The sequence below is a fragment of the Euwallacea fornicatus genome, chromosome 22, assembly GCF_040115645.1.
Source record: "Euwallacea fornicatus isolate EFF26 chromosome 22, ASM4011564v1, whole genome shotgun sequence".
NCBI lineage: Eukaryota > Metazoa > Arthropoda > Insecta > Coleoptera > Curculionidae > Euwallacea > Euwallacea fornicatus.
The window spans coordinates 3136557-3150050 of record NC_089562.1 but is presented as its reverse complement, the minus strand read 5'-3'; the positions used below and the strand labels follow the sequence as shown (position 1 = coordinate 3150050).

Here is a 13494-nt window from a genome sequence, read left to right as displayed (position 1 = left end):
GGATTAACTGAAAGTGAGTAAAATTAAGACCGTAGATTGCAGTTATGTTTTACTGAGCTGGGGAAGTCAGCTTAAAAAGTTATTTATTACACTATGTGCCCAAAAATATGTAGTAAATCCTTATTAGAAAACGCTAGGCGTGTTCGATTACACCCATGTAGCAGTCGATAAATTCATTTGCTTATAGTATAGCATTCCAATAGTATTCAAATTGTACGAAAACCAAAATATAAAATTAAAATATATAAATCTGAAAATTTTAAAAATTGAATTGCACTGGAGGTAACAACTTACATAAATCCCAATTCCATGGAGTACCTAATCAGAGCAGAAAATGCGAAAACGCTACAAACCAGCTGATCGATACCCACTGACATGTGTCACTGCACCCCTCTCCAGAGAAACATTTATATATCATTCATAATTCGTAAATAAATTAATTCTTTGTTTTTATTTTGATATTATTCAATAGATTCAATTCCAATAAATTGTTATATATTTTCTTAAAAAATGTTCTATTGATATACTTCAAAAATGCCCCACAAGCGCTACAATGATTACTACTTGGTAAATGATGAAGATTTGATGAGTAATGATGAGGAAGGTGTGGAATTTGTCACCCCCAAAAAAAGAAGCATAATCAAACGAATCTTGATTATTGTTTCTATCAGGTATTGCTCTGAAATAACCCTTAATATTATCGTAAATACATATCCCCTTTTAGCCTTTTAGTAATAGGAGTCATTGCCTTCATATTGGCTTTCATAATTTTTCCGTTGGTATTCAAGTTTTCCTTAACATTACAGCAAAGTTTAGTTTTTACACGATGTAAGGAAGCGTTGACCATCTACAACATTATTTTTTTAACTAAGAATCGTTATTTTAGGGAATTTAGTATCAGATAGATCTTATTTTATTAACTTTCGAATAGCTGAATTCCAAAATCACTATATTGATGTGATTGATGTTGACAACAAAACCACCCTTCAGCTTGGTTTGTGGCACATGTTACCCACAAGCCTGGCTGTGGATGCTATTTATGAAGAATCATATGACTTTAAAGCTGCATTAAGAAATAGCAATTTCAGTGTTCTATTGTATTTTCACGGAACTGGGGAGGACCGCAGCCAAAGCTGGCAAAAATATCAGTTGTTTAGAGATTTTTTTCATGTTATAGCTTTTGATTATAGAGGTAATTTTACAGCTATAAAATTACAGTTTTTTAAACAATTTGTTTTACTCAGGTTATGGTGACTCTCAGGAGGGACCAATGTTTGAAAGAAATATTGTTAATGACTGTGTGCAAGTCTATAAGTGGGTGCAAGAGAGAACCGACTCCCCGATATATGTGTGGGGACATTCATTAGGGACACCTCTTGCTACAGGAACTTTAACTCAGCTCGGGGAATCTGCTAATGTAACTGGAGTAATTCTAGAAGCAGCTTTTACCTCATTTCGTGATGAACTCTATCATCACCCCTATACAAAGGTTGGCACTTGCAAGAAAAATATTTGAAAACAAATTGGGATCTTTTGTCAGTATTTTAGTTGGCTGCCATGGTTTGAGAGCACCATAGTAAATCCTCTTACAAATAATGGATTTATTTTTAATACTTCTGCTCACGTGCTAAGCCTCACTTGTCCAATAATGTTTATGCATGCTAAGGATGATTCAGTTGTTCCTTATTTTATGAGTGAAGAGGTAGATACAGAGAATAGCATGTGAAGAGTTAATTATATGGGTTTTTTGTTTTCAGTTATACGCGATTTCTAATAAAAGAGATGTCAGCCAGGCAGTTAAAAATCAAAGCAGTCTTATTCTTTTCAATGCCTACATCAGGCTTGATCATTATTTTATTTACAGAGATTCATTTTCCTTATATTATGTGTAGTAAGTATTGTTTAGTTACTTGACCAGCAACCATTCGTCAGAATGTTTATAAAACATTAGGATTTTGAATGAGACAGATGATTTACTCTGTAACTTTTTTTTTCAGTGATTTCCTGAAAAAAACCTCCCCTGGCACGTATTTGAGATAGCTCACTTCAAAGTTAATATGTGGCTGTGATATTCTTTACACGTCGGTGCAAATGGAATGTAGGCTTTAAAGCTGTTTTTGCTTACAGTAGTTTGTTTTAACTTTACAAATACCGATTTTTGAAACAACTTATAAATACATATTTTTTTAAGACGATGTGTTTGTTTTTTACTTGAAATCTCAACTACCCACTGTAACTTACATTTTAAGGGTGAAAATTATAGAGTACATATTGGCTCGGCGGAGGACTGATCTGCTTTCCGCAGAAATCAGTCGATCCAACTCGATGCAACACGATATTTTTATTAATACATGCGAAAGGAATTTTAATGATATACGAAAATAAGCAAGAAGTAAACATATTAGTCTGAAGCACATAATATTGTATTCTATATTTGTTTTAATTTTACAAGATTTTCGGAATAAGTAGAAGTAATATTTACAAGTCCTGTTAGCGAGACCAAACATTAAAAACGAATATCCGTTAATCATATCAAGGAAAAGCACCATCATTGTGTCATCTTCGATGCTCCAACCACAACATATTTTGTACAAATAGAGAGCGCTACTGTTACATTTATTTCTGTAATGGACATTAGAATTTTACCAATTGCAAGCCGATCCTATATGTTATACAATAATCTTCTAACAAAATCTAACGGACCAGTACATAGGATAGGATTATTATTGGCATTTGAATGGCTGTGTTATATCAGTGTTTAAAAAATATAAATATATCAGTTGCATCGTCCACGGAAAGATCAAAGAATATCCTATTTCAGTAACGAGCTGCCACTGCTTGCGTTCGGGCATAAAATTGTCGATATACGGGGCAGTATTCCCTCCAAAGGTAATTTAGACACTATTTGGGTGTATACGAGGGAGTTCGTTAAAATACGATAGAAAACGGGAGAAAATAAGGTGAGAATTATTATTTTAAGTTGTAATGAGTTTTATTTGTATGTAAGAGTGCATTATGAAAATTTATTAATGAAACTGTATGTGATTGGAATTAAATTATTAGTTTATTATTCTACAAAATAATGACACAAACAAAATTTAAAAAATTAGTACAAATATTTTAATTTGCAGATTTTTTTATATATTTTACATAAGATTATAAACCTAAACGTTTTAGGTACTGAACTTAAAGTTTTAATACATTTTATTTTCTGATTTATAAACTTAAGTTAAAATAAATTCTAACTCTGTTATATAGAGAAATTAAATAAGTGTCATCGAAACCTTTACAGGGATGAGAATAATTGAGTCGTGAAAGTCGGATGAATTAAGTGAAACAATAATTATTTTGTTAAATAATGTGTAAATATATAAAATCATATTTAAAATGTACACGGTTTTCTTTACTTAACTATCAGCAGGACAGGATCGCGGTCCAGGCATTGCATTCGAAAAATCCCCACTCCATCATCTTTAATAGACTTAACGTTCGAACACATGACAAAGGGAGGCAACTGATATATTTATATATATTTTTTTAATGTTGTTGAATGTACTAATATTTTCCACAAACAAGCAAATTTTCGCTTCTTTTCGTTTAAATCTGTCAATTAAATATTCACTTCCGGAACCACATTTGAATGAAAAATTCCTTAAAATTTTATTAAACTTACGCCTCTGAAAACATCGAGTAAAATATGATCTCACTTACAGAAGCATCAGGAAAATTGGGTTTGCTAAAGCATTAAAATAAAAGTAGATCTCAATAAAATTTCCGAGACTCAAACCCAACTCTCCCAAATAAAGATGCTGTCAATTTTAGGAAAATATCTCATTCCAAAATAGATTCCCGTCTCGCTTAGGTCTAAATGTCTATAAGTTAAAAAAAACTAAAATTATTTAAAAAAAAAGTATCACTTTGTAACAATAAAACAAAATAACATTTACACAGATTCTCGGGTCGTGATAAAGTTCTTCTTTGTCTATCGATGTCGTCAATAATTAAGAACATTATTAATATTATACATGGCGAATTGATCGTTTTCTCTGACTGGGTCACTAGATCGTCGAAAAATGTATTACGTTTTGTACTTGGGCTATTTTATGTTGTGTATGTACAGAACAACAAATCGACTAATCCACACAAACTGATAATTTACAGGAGTCTCACAGCTCGTCCAAAAGGCCCGTATCAAATCTCATCGATTCGGACAACAGAGTAAGTCAACTAACAGGGTTGAACGCTTAAGTACTTTTTGGAAAATATATTCTAAAAACGTCTAAAAAAATATTAAATTGCTAAAGAAAATAGTCAGAACTTAATTTTTTACACGACAATCTACAAGAAGTGTATATAATTGTTTATTGTGGTTTCGATCTCTAAGGAAGTGACCATGACATTTTAACTCAAATATGCGCCGGCGCATAATACATTTCTGGAAATTAAAAATCGTGTAACGTCATTTTATTTCCAGATATATATTATATATATAGGGTACTAATACATAGCAGTCTTCTATCCATAGAGTAAGGTCAATGTCAGTAGAATGCTAGAAGTTGTTCGTTCCATCTTTTTTTAATCGTGGGTTCCGATTATTTTTTTTTAAGCAATTTACACATTTTGATAGACATTTGAAACTTGAGTGATATTTTATGAAAATTTAATAGACTAACGAAAGAAAAGTTTAAATGAACTTGTATGATGTATGGTTTTCTTATCGAAATACGACGTGTTCAACTATCAAAGCTTCTTCTTCGCAAAGTTACATAGCATTTTATGAAAAGTTTGATGTGGTAAAATAAAAAAAGATCACACATCGCACTCTCGACACATAAGTGAAATTTAATTTTGTTTAACGGACACCGACACCCTGTATATTGTTATTTCTATATTGGGGAAAGTACTGACAAAACAAACGTTAACGCACGGGTATATAATTGAAGCTTAAACGTCCTGTATTTTAATAGCGATATTTTAACACAGTACATTTGAACTTTTCTCTTTATTTTCTTTCATCTATTGCCTGTTAAATTTTCCTGAATAAAACCTAAGCCACCCTGTATATTAAAATTCATTATTTGTAAAATAAAGTTAATTCTTAGCTCGAAGAAAACACGTTCGCTTTAACATACTCGGAATATTGCAACCCTCATTTTCGCGTCAGCCTCAAGTAGAATGAAATAAATCCAGTTGGACAATACCACCACTCTCGAAATTCAGTGGCGATACCATCAAAAAGAATATAAAATCCGTAACAATTTAATTTTTCTTGGGAATTCCTCTCTGTGTTAAACCCTCGAATCGTTTGAAAGTGTAATTGATAAACACCCAGTCCTTGTAGATGATCTCGCCGTCCTGTGGCAAAGGTGCTGCGGCTGTAACGGCACAAAGATGATCGCAATATTAAGGATTTCAGGGAGGGATTGCGGGTAAAATACTCACGAATTTCCAGTTTGACATCGGGAAAATCGTCAAAGTTGGACGTGTCGTCTATCGACCGCACTTCGACAGGGATAGCTGCCGGTCTCTCTCTGATGTGCTCCCAGTCGACTCCTCTGAAGAAAGGGATTATTTTCAGGTCTTCTAGTCCTTTTTGCGAACCGAGCCGTCGATCTGCCTCACAGCAATACCTTTTGGAAAAGGACAAAGTTATAAATTTTTTTCAAATATAAGTTGCAAACATACTGAGACTCACTTGATTATGGTATCCTTCGCCTCTTCCGAAATAGGAACTTCGGCAGGAAAAACGAGAGTTTCTCGCCAGTTCATTACTTTCCGGTAGGTATCCTGCGGGTTCTCGGAACAGAAGGGCGGGTAACCGATCAGCATTTCGTACATGATTACCCCCAGCGACCACCAATCGCAAGCCGGTCCGTAGCCCGTCTGCAAGAACACTTCTGGCGCTATGTAGTCTGGTGTGCCCACGGTGCTGTAGGCGAGAGCCCGTCTGTTTTTCTTCCAACTTTCTGCTCGTCGCTTCGAGTCCATCGGAGACGACGTTATTACTGGAAAAAAAAATTTATAAAAATTAGATATGTCGACAAATTCGTGTACAGCGTACCCGTAGGTGCCAAAGTGAAGAAGTTAAACATGTCTTAATGAAACCATCGAATAGAAAATTTATTGGGTGTTCGCTAGGGCATGGTCCTGCTTTTATTATGACGTTTGTATGTAAAATGTTAGAGAAACACAGATAACATTCGTTAGTCATATTATCGCATTCTTAATGGCACTGTTAATGCTCTTGTCATACCCTTATTTATGAGGGTGCCGTTAATAGTAACAGGTTTTAAAATAAAACAAGGTTGAGAGGAGAATGATAGTGTCAACTGTACCGAGATATATTGTAGGACTATAAAATAGTTATATATTTAAGTACAGAGCTGAAAGAGGACGATTGCGATCGCGGTCGAAGTTTGAAGCCTGTTGCGAAGCTCGGGACCTGGATTCAGTCAAGAACCGAGTGCTTTCGATTCGTCGTACGTACTCAATTTACTAAGTCCAAAATAGAGCAATATTATACATAATTATTCGCTTAGAGGCGATTAAAAAATTAACAGACTTTTTTATTACTTTATTTTAGCCGTTGAGAAGAACAACGGGCGTTATTGTAACCTTATGGCACGCTGCCATGAGCGCCAGGTCGTAAAATTAAAAACGCCGTAAGGGAGCTCGACAGTGATCGTAAATTCGTTGTTTCCACTTGTGAAACGAAGATGTAAACAGTTTCAGCTCATTTGTACGTAAGTAGTATAAGTAGTAGAAGTTAGACCTAAAACACCACGACGATTGCGATCTACGAATACTCTAAGTAGGGTACCAGCCATGTATGTATCTAAATTGAAAAGGTCTACTGGCAGTAATGACAACATAAGTAAATGCCCGTCCGTGATCGATAAAATAATCATCATCATAAATCATTACTATTATTGTAATAGTTTTGTAATCATTGTGATAACTATTTGACTCACATTTGGGTTCAATCGATTAAATTAAGACTTTGGATAATATCATACACTCCCAAGATTGACTCGTGAGGAAAAATAGTCAATAATCATTTACTTGGTAATTGAAATAACTTTCAAAACTGACTCCTAATTATTTTGTTTTGTATCTAACCGAACTTTGCAATTAGTAAGAAAAAAAGCAAAAAAGACTCTTACAGGTACTAATTATACGAACGGTTATATGGCAGTTCCAACCGCTTGAAAATTATTTATATCTAATGGAGTGCCGTTTTTGCCCAGAGTGGCGAAGAGCAGGAAAAACAATAATTAATTGTTTTTGAACCACTTCTTATGTAACCATTTTGGGTATACCTAAGAAAATTGAAATTATTGCGAAAGATCTGTTACCGCCTTAATAAAATAGGTGCTCGATCAGGTAACAATAAAGAATCTGAATTTATATCCAGTTAGTCTGCTTTATCGTCTGTGAGGCAATAATTTTCAAAGTAAAATCTAATTTATCACTGCCAAATTGAGCTAATGTTGAAGTTCATCAACGGGATATCATCACGGTTTAACCCGGCTTAAAACTGAGACAAAACAAACCACAAAACAACGACCGTATGATACGAGGACATACACAACAATAGTCTGTGTGCCACCAGTCTGTAATTAATATTATTATACTTACACAGAGGTAATCCCCGTAAGTACTCAGGTGACTAATATCTACAAGTAGTTGGAAAAAAGACGGAATACTTACTGAAATCTGAGGGTTTCGCCTGACTTAAATCTCTATAAAAGTCTGTGCGATGAGATTTCTTCAATCCTGTGCACAGCCCAAAGTCGGACAGCTTCAGGTGGCCCTTGGCGTCCAATAGTAAATTGTCGGGTTTAATGTCCCGATGAATAAATCCTAACTTATGAATAGAGTCTATCGCTAAAGCCGTTTCGGCAATGTAAAACTGCGTGCACTCCTCGGAGAGTGTGTCTTTTTTCATTAAAAGCGTCATCATATCACCACCCGGCAAGAATTCCATTATCAAATAGAGATTTATGGGGTCTTGAAAACTGAAACAAACATAAAATCTCAGATAAATATGACAAACGATTCAAATCAATTCATTCAGCGACTTTCTCCGCAAGCATCACCACCGATATTGGGCAATTCTTGTGGATTCCTATCTTCTAGTACCAATTTTTACAGTATTTGGTCTTTCATTAAGTAAGACATTAGTCAAAAGTGAAACCCCAAAAACCCGTTATTTCACACAGATATTACACAAATCTCTTGTCTTAATTGGTCGGTACTTTATGATATAAGATGTCATTTCCTAACACTTCTTATGCCCAATTACACACCCACAAATTAACAGTCCCATTTTTTTGACCCTCGGAAAACAATAATATTTTGGTCTTTAGAACCGAATAACTTTGTAAAATTAACGCTTTCGAGCGAAATAACTCGTTATGCTTTCAAGGTGTTTGGAATTCTTTGTGCAAAGACGTTTCCAAGAATTATGAAGTCGAGACAATTTTGTTTGTAATGCTTTCCCCCTAAAGGTCCCTTATCGCAGCTTTAGTTAGATAAAGTTTAATCGGCAGGCATTCGAGCTTAAAAGCTTTCCCAAACCGGGCCAATTATTGCTATTAAAAGATCGAAAGTAGAAAAATGAATATGGCAGCGCTATTGCTAAGAGTAAGGAAGTGTTCTATCCTGATGTTGGATTTTGCCACTTCAAATCGCCAAACAATGGCTTTTTAACATCGACTCACTAAAATTTATAATTCAGCATCCACGAAAGGAAACGGCCACTCGTCTCAGCGCCAAAGTCGATTTTTGACTTTACCACCACCTAAGACCAAGTTTATTTTCAAGGTCGACCTTTCTGATGTGGTTTATGCCGTTTCGGAGGGTTTACAAAGTTCACTAAAGTCGGCACTATCTTCGACTTTTACGGAAACAAAAAAACAATTTAAGATTTTTTCCGTTAAAAATTGAGAATCATTCCATAATTTTCGTTTTGTTTACCTATAATACATTTTAACCACCCATTGGTGATCGGCTTCGACTAAAATATCCCTCTCGGCTCGCACGTGCGCCACCTGCTCCTTTTCCAGCATATCGGCCTTCCGGAGGATCTTCATCGCGTACACGTGACCCGTGTCCTTTTTTTGTACTAATCGGACCTCGCCAAAGGCCCCCCGACCTATCACTTTGAGGGGTTCGAAATCCTCCACTCCCAGCCTAAACGAGACATCCGGTGAGTGGCCAAATTTGACTAGATTCGTTTTGAGCATACCTGGAACGTTTCAGTCTAAGGAACTCTGTTTCTTTTTGGGCGTGCTGCAGCCGCTTCTCGTGTCTTTGTTCTTCTGAGAGACTTTCATCCTTCAGGGATTCCTCTAATTTCGCCAACCTACACAGAGTACGACTTAATCAAATTGGGTCCTGCGCGGGTCCGTAACGCAACGTTCTAGATTAATCTAGATGCTTCCAGATTTTTCTGCCCGCGTGTGACGTATTGGCCTTACCTCTGTTTCCGTTCAACGTGTTGCGCCACGAGATTACTGTAATAATTTTCTAAAGTGACTTTAGCCTTGGTGGCCTTATCTAGGGTATGGTCACTAAAACGGATGGCGTTCTCCGTCGCAGTCATGTCCAAGACCCCTGGAAAAAAATTAATTCAATTTTATTCGCTGAAAGTTAAATGATATTGGCAAATGGCAGTATGTTTACAAATTTCGGGTGTTTGTAAATAATAGTTCAAGATGCTGAGGTCCCGACGTCCCACACACCAGCTTACGTCATTTCGCTCAACGATTTTCCAACAAATTATGAAATTATGTGGGTACACACACACACACACACACTGTTACCCTTGAAGTGCTTCTACAGGCCGAGAGCAAACAACAAAGTCAAGAACGTACGCGTGGGCCTTTTCAAGTTTAAACTCGGGCCGAATAAATAAATAAAATACAGTTTCAAAAGGTTTTGTCTTTGTCGTAGGACTGGGAGGAAAAGTCACGGTTTGTTTGCAGAAGCGAACCAGGAAAATGGGTGACACTACAAACAATGATGGATGGCAAAGTTAAGTGCAACTAAATTTCGAGAAGAACTGCATGTCAGTTACGTCCACCCACCAGGGGCTACGTACTAAGTAGCCACACCCTTCTGCATGTAACCAATAACCATGGGAAACAAAGATGTTATGGATAGTAATAAGCTACCGGTTTGGTGGTTTCTACACATATTTCTGAAAATTCTCCTCAAGCGCTTTGGCTCCCCGTGCCAAAAGTTAGCTTTCCCAAGAACACTTTTTTAGGGACCCCTGTTATGGCAGGACACCAACTGTTCCTGCAAATTACTAAACCTGAAGTTGATGCAGTCTTGATGAATCCCCAAGCGTCCTGCCGCCGTTTCAACGAGAATCTCTCACGTTCCTCATTTACGAAAACCCTTTTTGAAGCTTTCAAAACGGCCCGTAAGGAACGACGTAAATTTCACAGTCGGCATTCATCAACCGTAACTCGTAAAGGTATTTTAAAGTTAATGTTAATAAATGTGCGTTTATGCAGAGACATCATATGCTCAGAATTCCAATATGTCTATTTACATAATAAAACAATGGGCACTTATTTGAAACCCGTTAAATAGTGTATTTTAACAAGAAAGGTATACCATTATGACACCGCTAGATAGTGACCCATATGGTGGTCCACGCAATGGCCCAAATGGATGAATGGCATTAGCGGTTTGCACGGACAAAAGGAGAGAAGATAGTGCAAATAAATTTCCGCGTGGAAAGTTGCTAGGGAAACGCGAAAGTTTACTCAAGTGACGGGACTTACTTATACTTATGGCCCGATGTTTCTATTCGTGTGTTTCTGGGAAGGACCTGAACTACGGAACCAACATTTGTAATCGCTTATAATCGACATCACTTGCGCCCAGGGTAAATAAACCGCTGCGCCAAGGTCCGATAGATTTTTAAACAAATATCGAAATTTATGTACGAGTTAAGCACAAATTAATCCTAAACATTTCGCTGGCGAGATAACAAATAAACTTGTTTGCAGGATACGCGGAGTACAAAAATATCTTTGCTGTAATTAAAACGCAAAATCGTATTAAATCGGTGTATAAAATGAAAACTAATAATAATCAGACTCGCTAGGTTAGCTGAGAAATCGAATAAATTTTGAGGAAATTTAATAGTCCAGCGTTAAATCAAGGGCATTTACTAAACAAATACCAGTCAGTTTATCTCGATTCCGGTAAATTAAGCTCGTACTAAGGTCCCCGAAGGGCTTAAAAAGCGAATTTCTCGCCCTTGGGCTCACGGCGGCCCGTCGATCCTGCTTGCCAAACTGTTTTTGAACACTTCGAACGCGGTGCGCTATTGGTTGTGCCACGGTGTAGCTGAACCACTTCGCTTTCCGCACCAACAGCTGAATGCGACATTAAAAGGTGGATTACCTTACGTTCTATGACAATGGTCGATGGTAAATTCATGTCGTACCTACATCTCGTGTGTGAGTGGTCCGAATGGCCGATATGACCACCCATGCAAGAGTTGTATGATTTTTAATTTTATTGCTTCGCCAATTCCCATTTTTTCCGATAAGAAATCTGACTGATGAAATTAAAAGAAGAAAAAAAAAAGTAAAAACGACTAACTGGACGAAATGATAAAAAAATACTAATTGATTGGTATAAGGACACGTTGTTGAACGGACAGGAGAGAAGGGGTTCTCGTGATGTTTCCGTAAACACATTTAACTCTATTCATGCCGATGACGGCAGCAATTTCGCGATTAACTTTAAAAATCAAGGGCAAACAATGCTGTACTGTATTGTTTTGGAGCAATTTGCTTGGAAAATTGTCCTTTATTGTCCATATTTAAGCTGACGTGACTGCGATTTATTACGTTATCAACCGACAAGGATTTTTCATTGTTCATCCTCTTATTCGCTTTTCGGCAATCTAAACGTTGGACTCGGTGTCTCGGCGAGCTTCAAAGTTCGCAAACTCACCGAGTTTATAAACTTTGACCTCACTCCCTCACTCACTACAATTGAAATTTTCCGAAGATCAGTTGTGTCGTTCGCAGAACTTGACGATCGTACGGATTTCCTGGTTCGGTTAAGAAACAGACACGTTGCTGCGTCCATGAGTGAATCACACATCGAGTCGGGCGACTCGTTTCATTTCCATTTCCCTCCCCCTGAATTTGCCCGCGGTTTCTGCCCTTTGTGCAAACTAGGTTGTGTCTTTCAAGACGTCCCTAATCGCGACGCTTTCGTGGCTTAATGTTTTTAATAAATGTAGTAAATAATATCATATAAGCGCTGAACTGTTTAGATTCATCGATTTTCGTGACGACCTTGTAGGCAAGGCAACACAAATTAATATTAACTCACTAGTTTTCCTTTAAACCTTAATGGCTGTTCTCGGTCTTGGTAAATAATGAATCGACCGCGTTGCTTATTATTGTCGTCGGCTGAAGGGATTCGATTATACTGCGTGCGTTAATAAGATGCATTCGTAACTGAAAGTCCCATAATCTTAAAATAAAACGAACGCTCCCAAAATAAGCGTGCGTTAGGTGCTTCGACATAGTGCAAAATTTAAGAATTCTGAAATTTCCCGTGAACGTTAATCTCGTGTAATATACCGAATTGCATAAACAAATTGTGAGGTAAACCCGTGGGCTAACACATATACGTACGGGCATTCTATTCTACGGCACTACGTAAATGGCTTTCAATTAAAAAAAAATGTACCTTCCATCCTCATCAGATTCATTGCCGGGAATTAAATTGCCTTCAAGTGTTCTCACGGGCTGTCAGTTACCCAGGCACACAAATATTACAAGAACCCACAGATTCGAGGTTCGACCCGATTCGACGGAACGGTACTGCACTGCTGACATTTCGTACTACCTCAAGTTTCCTAAAGGCCAAGTGGCCGAGGTAGGATAAATAAATGACCGACTGAGGCCATTATGGAGGAACCATTATGCACGGTCTATCATCGGTGCAGTACTGAAACAAAGGTAATACCACCACCACCGAAGAGACAACTGGTTTAAAATTACAAAATTCTTTGTGGTGGAGAAATCAGTAAACGAATGTGTGATAGCCTAAGTAACGACATGTGGATGTTGACAAATCGGATGTTGTTTACAAATTTTAGTTGAATTAGGTCTATGATATTAACCAGATTAAGGAGTCCGACGATACTAGGAAAGTTGTTAAAATTTGAACCAGTATATATTGTTGTAATGTTTATACTGGCGCGATTTTAGGTCGCCTTGAAATATAAAACATCACGTCAATAATTATTATTTTCTTTCAAATCAACTTTGATAGCGAAACCACTCTTTAACATTGAACAACCGCAGCTTAATACTATTTTTAATGGTCACGACGATTCCGCTATTCAACATTTTTTCTATCGCAGAGGAAGGTGTTAAACCTGAGCTTCGAACGACCTGCCCGTGGGCCTCATGGGCGGCATTAAGAAAGTTAAAACGCATTTTT

At 36.9% G+C, this 13494-nt stretch overlaps 2 protein-coding genes across 8 annotated transcripts in view; one reads left to right on the top strand and one right to left on the bottom strand.

Moving 5' to 3' along the window:
• The first annotated feature begins 402 nt into the window (after positions 1 to 402).
• Positions 403 to 2195, top strand: LOC136346156 (lysophosphatidylserine lipase ABHD12-like). Its single transcript, XM_066295084.1, has 7 exons — positions 403 to 671; positions 725 to 828; positions 887 to 1192; positions 1245 to 1489; positions 1541 to 1702; positions 1758 to 1891; positions 1998 to 2195. Exons 1-7 carry the CDS (start codon positions 535 to 537, stop codon positions 2038 to 2040), a joined length of 1131 nt encoding a protein of 376 aa, XP_066151181.1. The 5' UTR covers positions 403 to 534; the 3' UTR covers positions 2041 to 2195.
• A 210-nt stretch (positions 2196 to 2405) lies between these two features.
• trc (Serine/threonine-protein kinase tricornered) overlaps positions 2406 to 13494 on the bottom strand; it is a 47412-nt gene continuing 36323 nt past the window's right edge. For 6 of the 7 annotated variants that reach the window (XM_066295071.1, XM_066295067.1, XM_066295066.1 and 3 more), the window contains 7 exons: positions 9483 to 9618; positions 9251 to 9367; positions 8980 to 9195; positions 7711 to 8018; positions 5696 to 6005; positions 5443 to 5630; positions 2406 to 5375 (listed from right to left, as the gene is read on the bottom strand). In XM_066295071.1, coding sequence (XP_066151168.1) covers positions 5260 to 5375; positions 5443 to 5630; positions 5696 to 6005; positions 7711 to 8018; positions 8980 to 9195; positions 9251 to 9367; positions 9483 to 9607 — 1380 coding nt within the window. In that variant the 5' untranslated portion in view covers positions 9608 to 9618 and the 3' untranslated portion in view covers positions 2406 to 5259. Of the gene's footprint in view, positions 5376 to 5442; positions 5631 to 5695; positions 6006 to 7710; positions 8019 to 8979; positions 9196 to 9250; positions 9368 to 9482; positions 9619 to 12735; positions 12773 to 13494 lie in introns of those variants that run through there. The other variant, XM_066295070.1, reaches the window with a different exon arrangement.

Coding starts and splice junctions, on each gene's coding strand:
- LOC136346156 (XM_066295084.1), top strand. CDS start 535: ATGCCCCACAAGCGCTACAATGATTACTACTTGGTAAATGATGAAGAT. Junction 1,490..1,540: donor ATCATCACCCCTATACAAAG/GTTGGCACTTGC, acceptor ATCTTTTGTCAG/TATTTTAGTTGGCTGCCATG. Junction 1,892..1,997: donor TTTTCCTTATATTATGTGTA/GTAAGTATTGTT, acceptor TTTTTTTTTCAG/TGATTTCCTGAAAAAAACCT.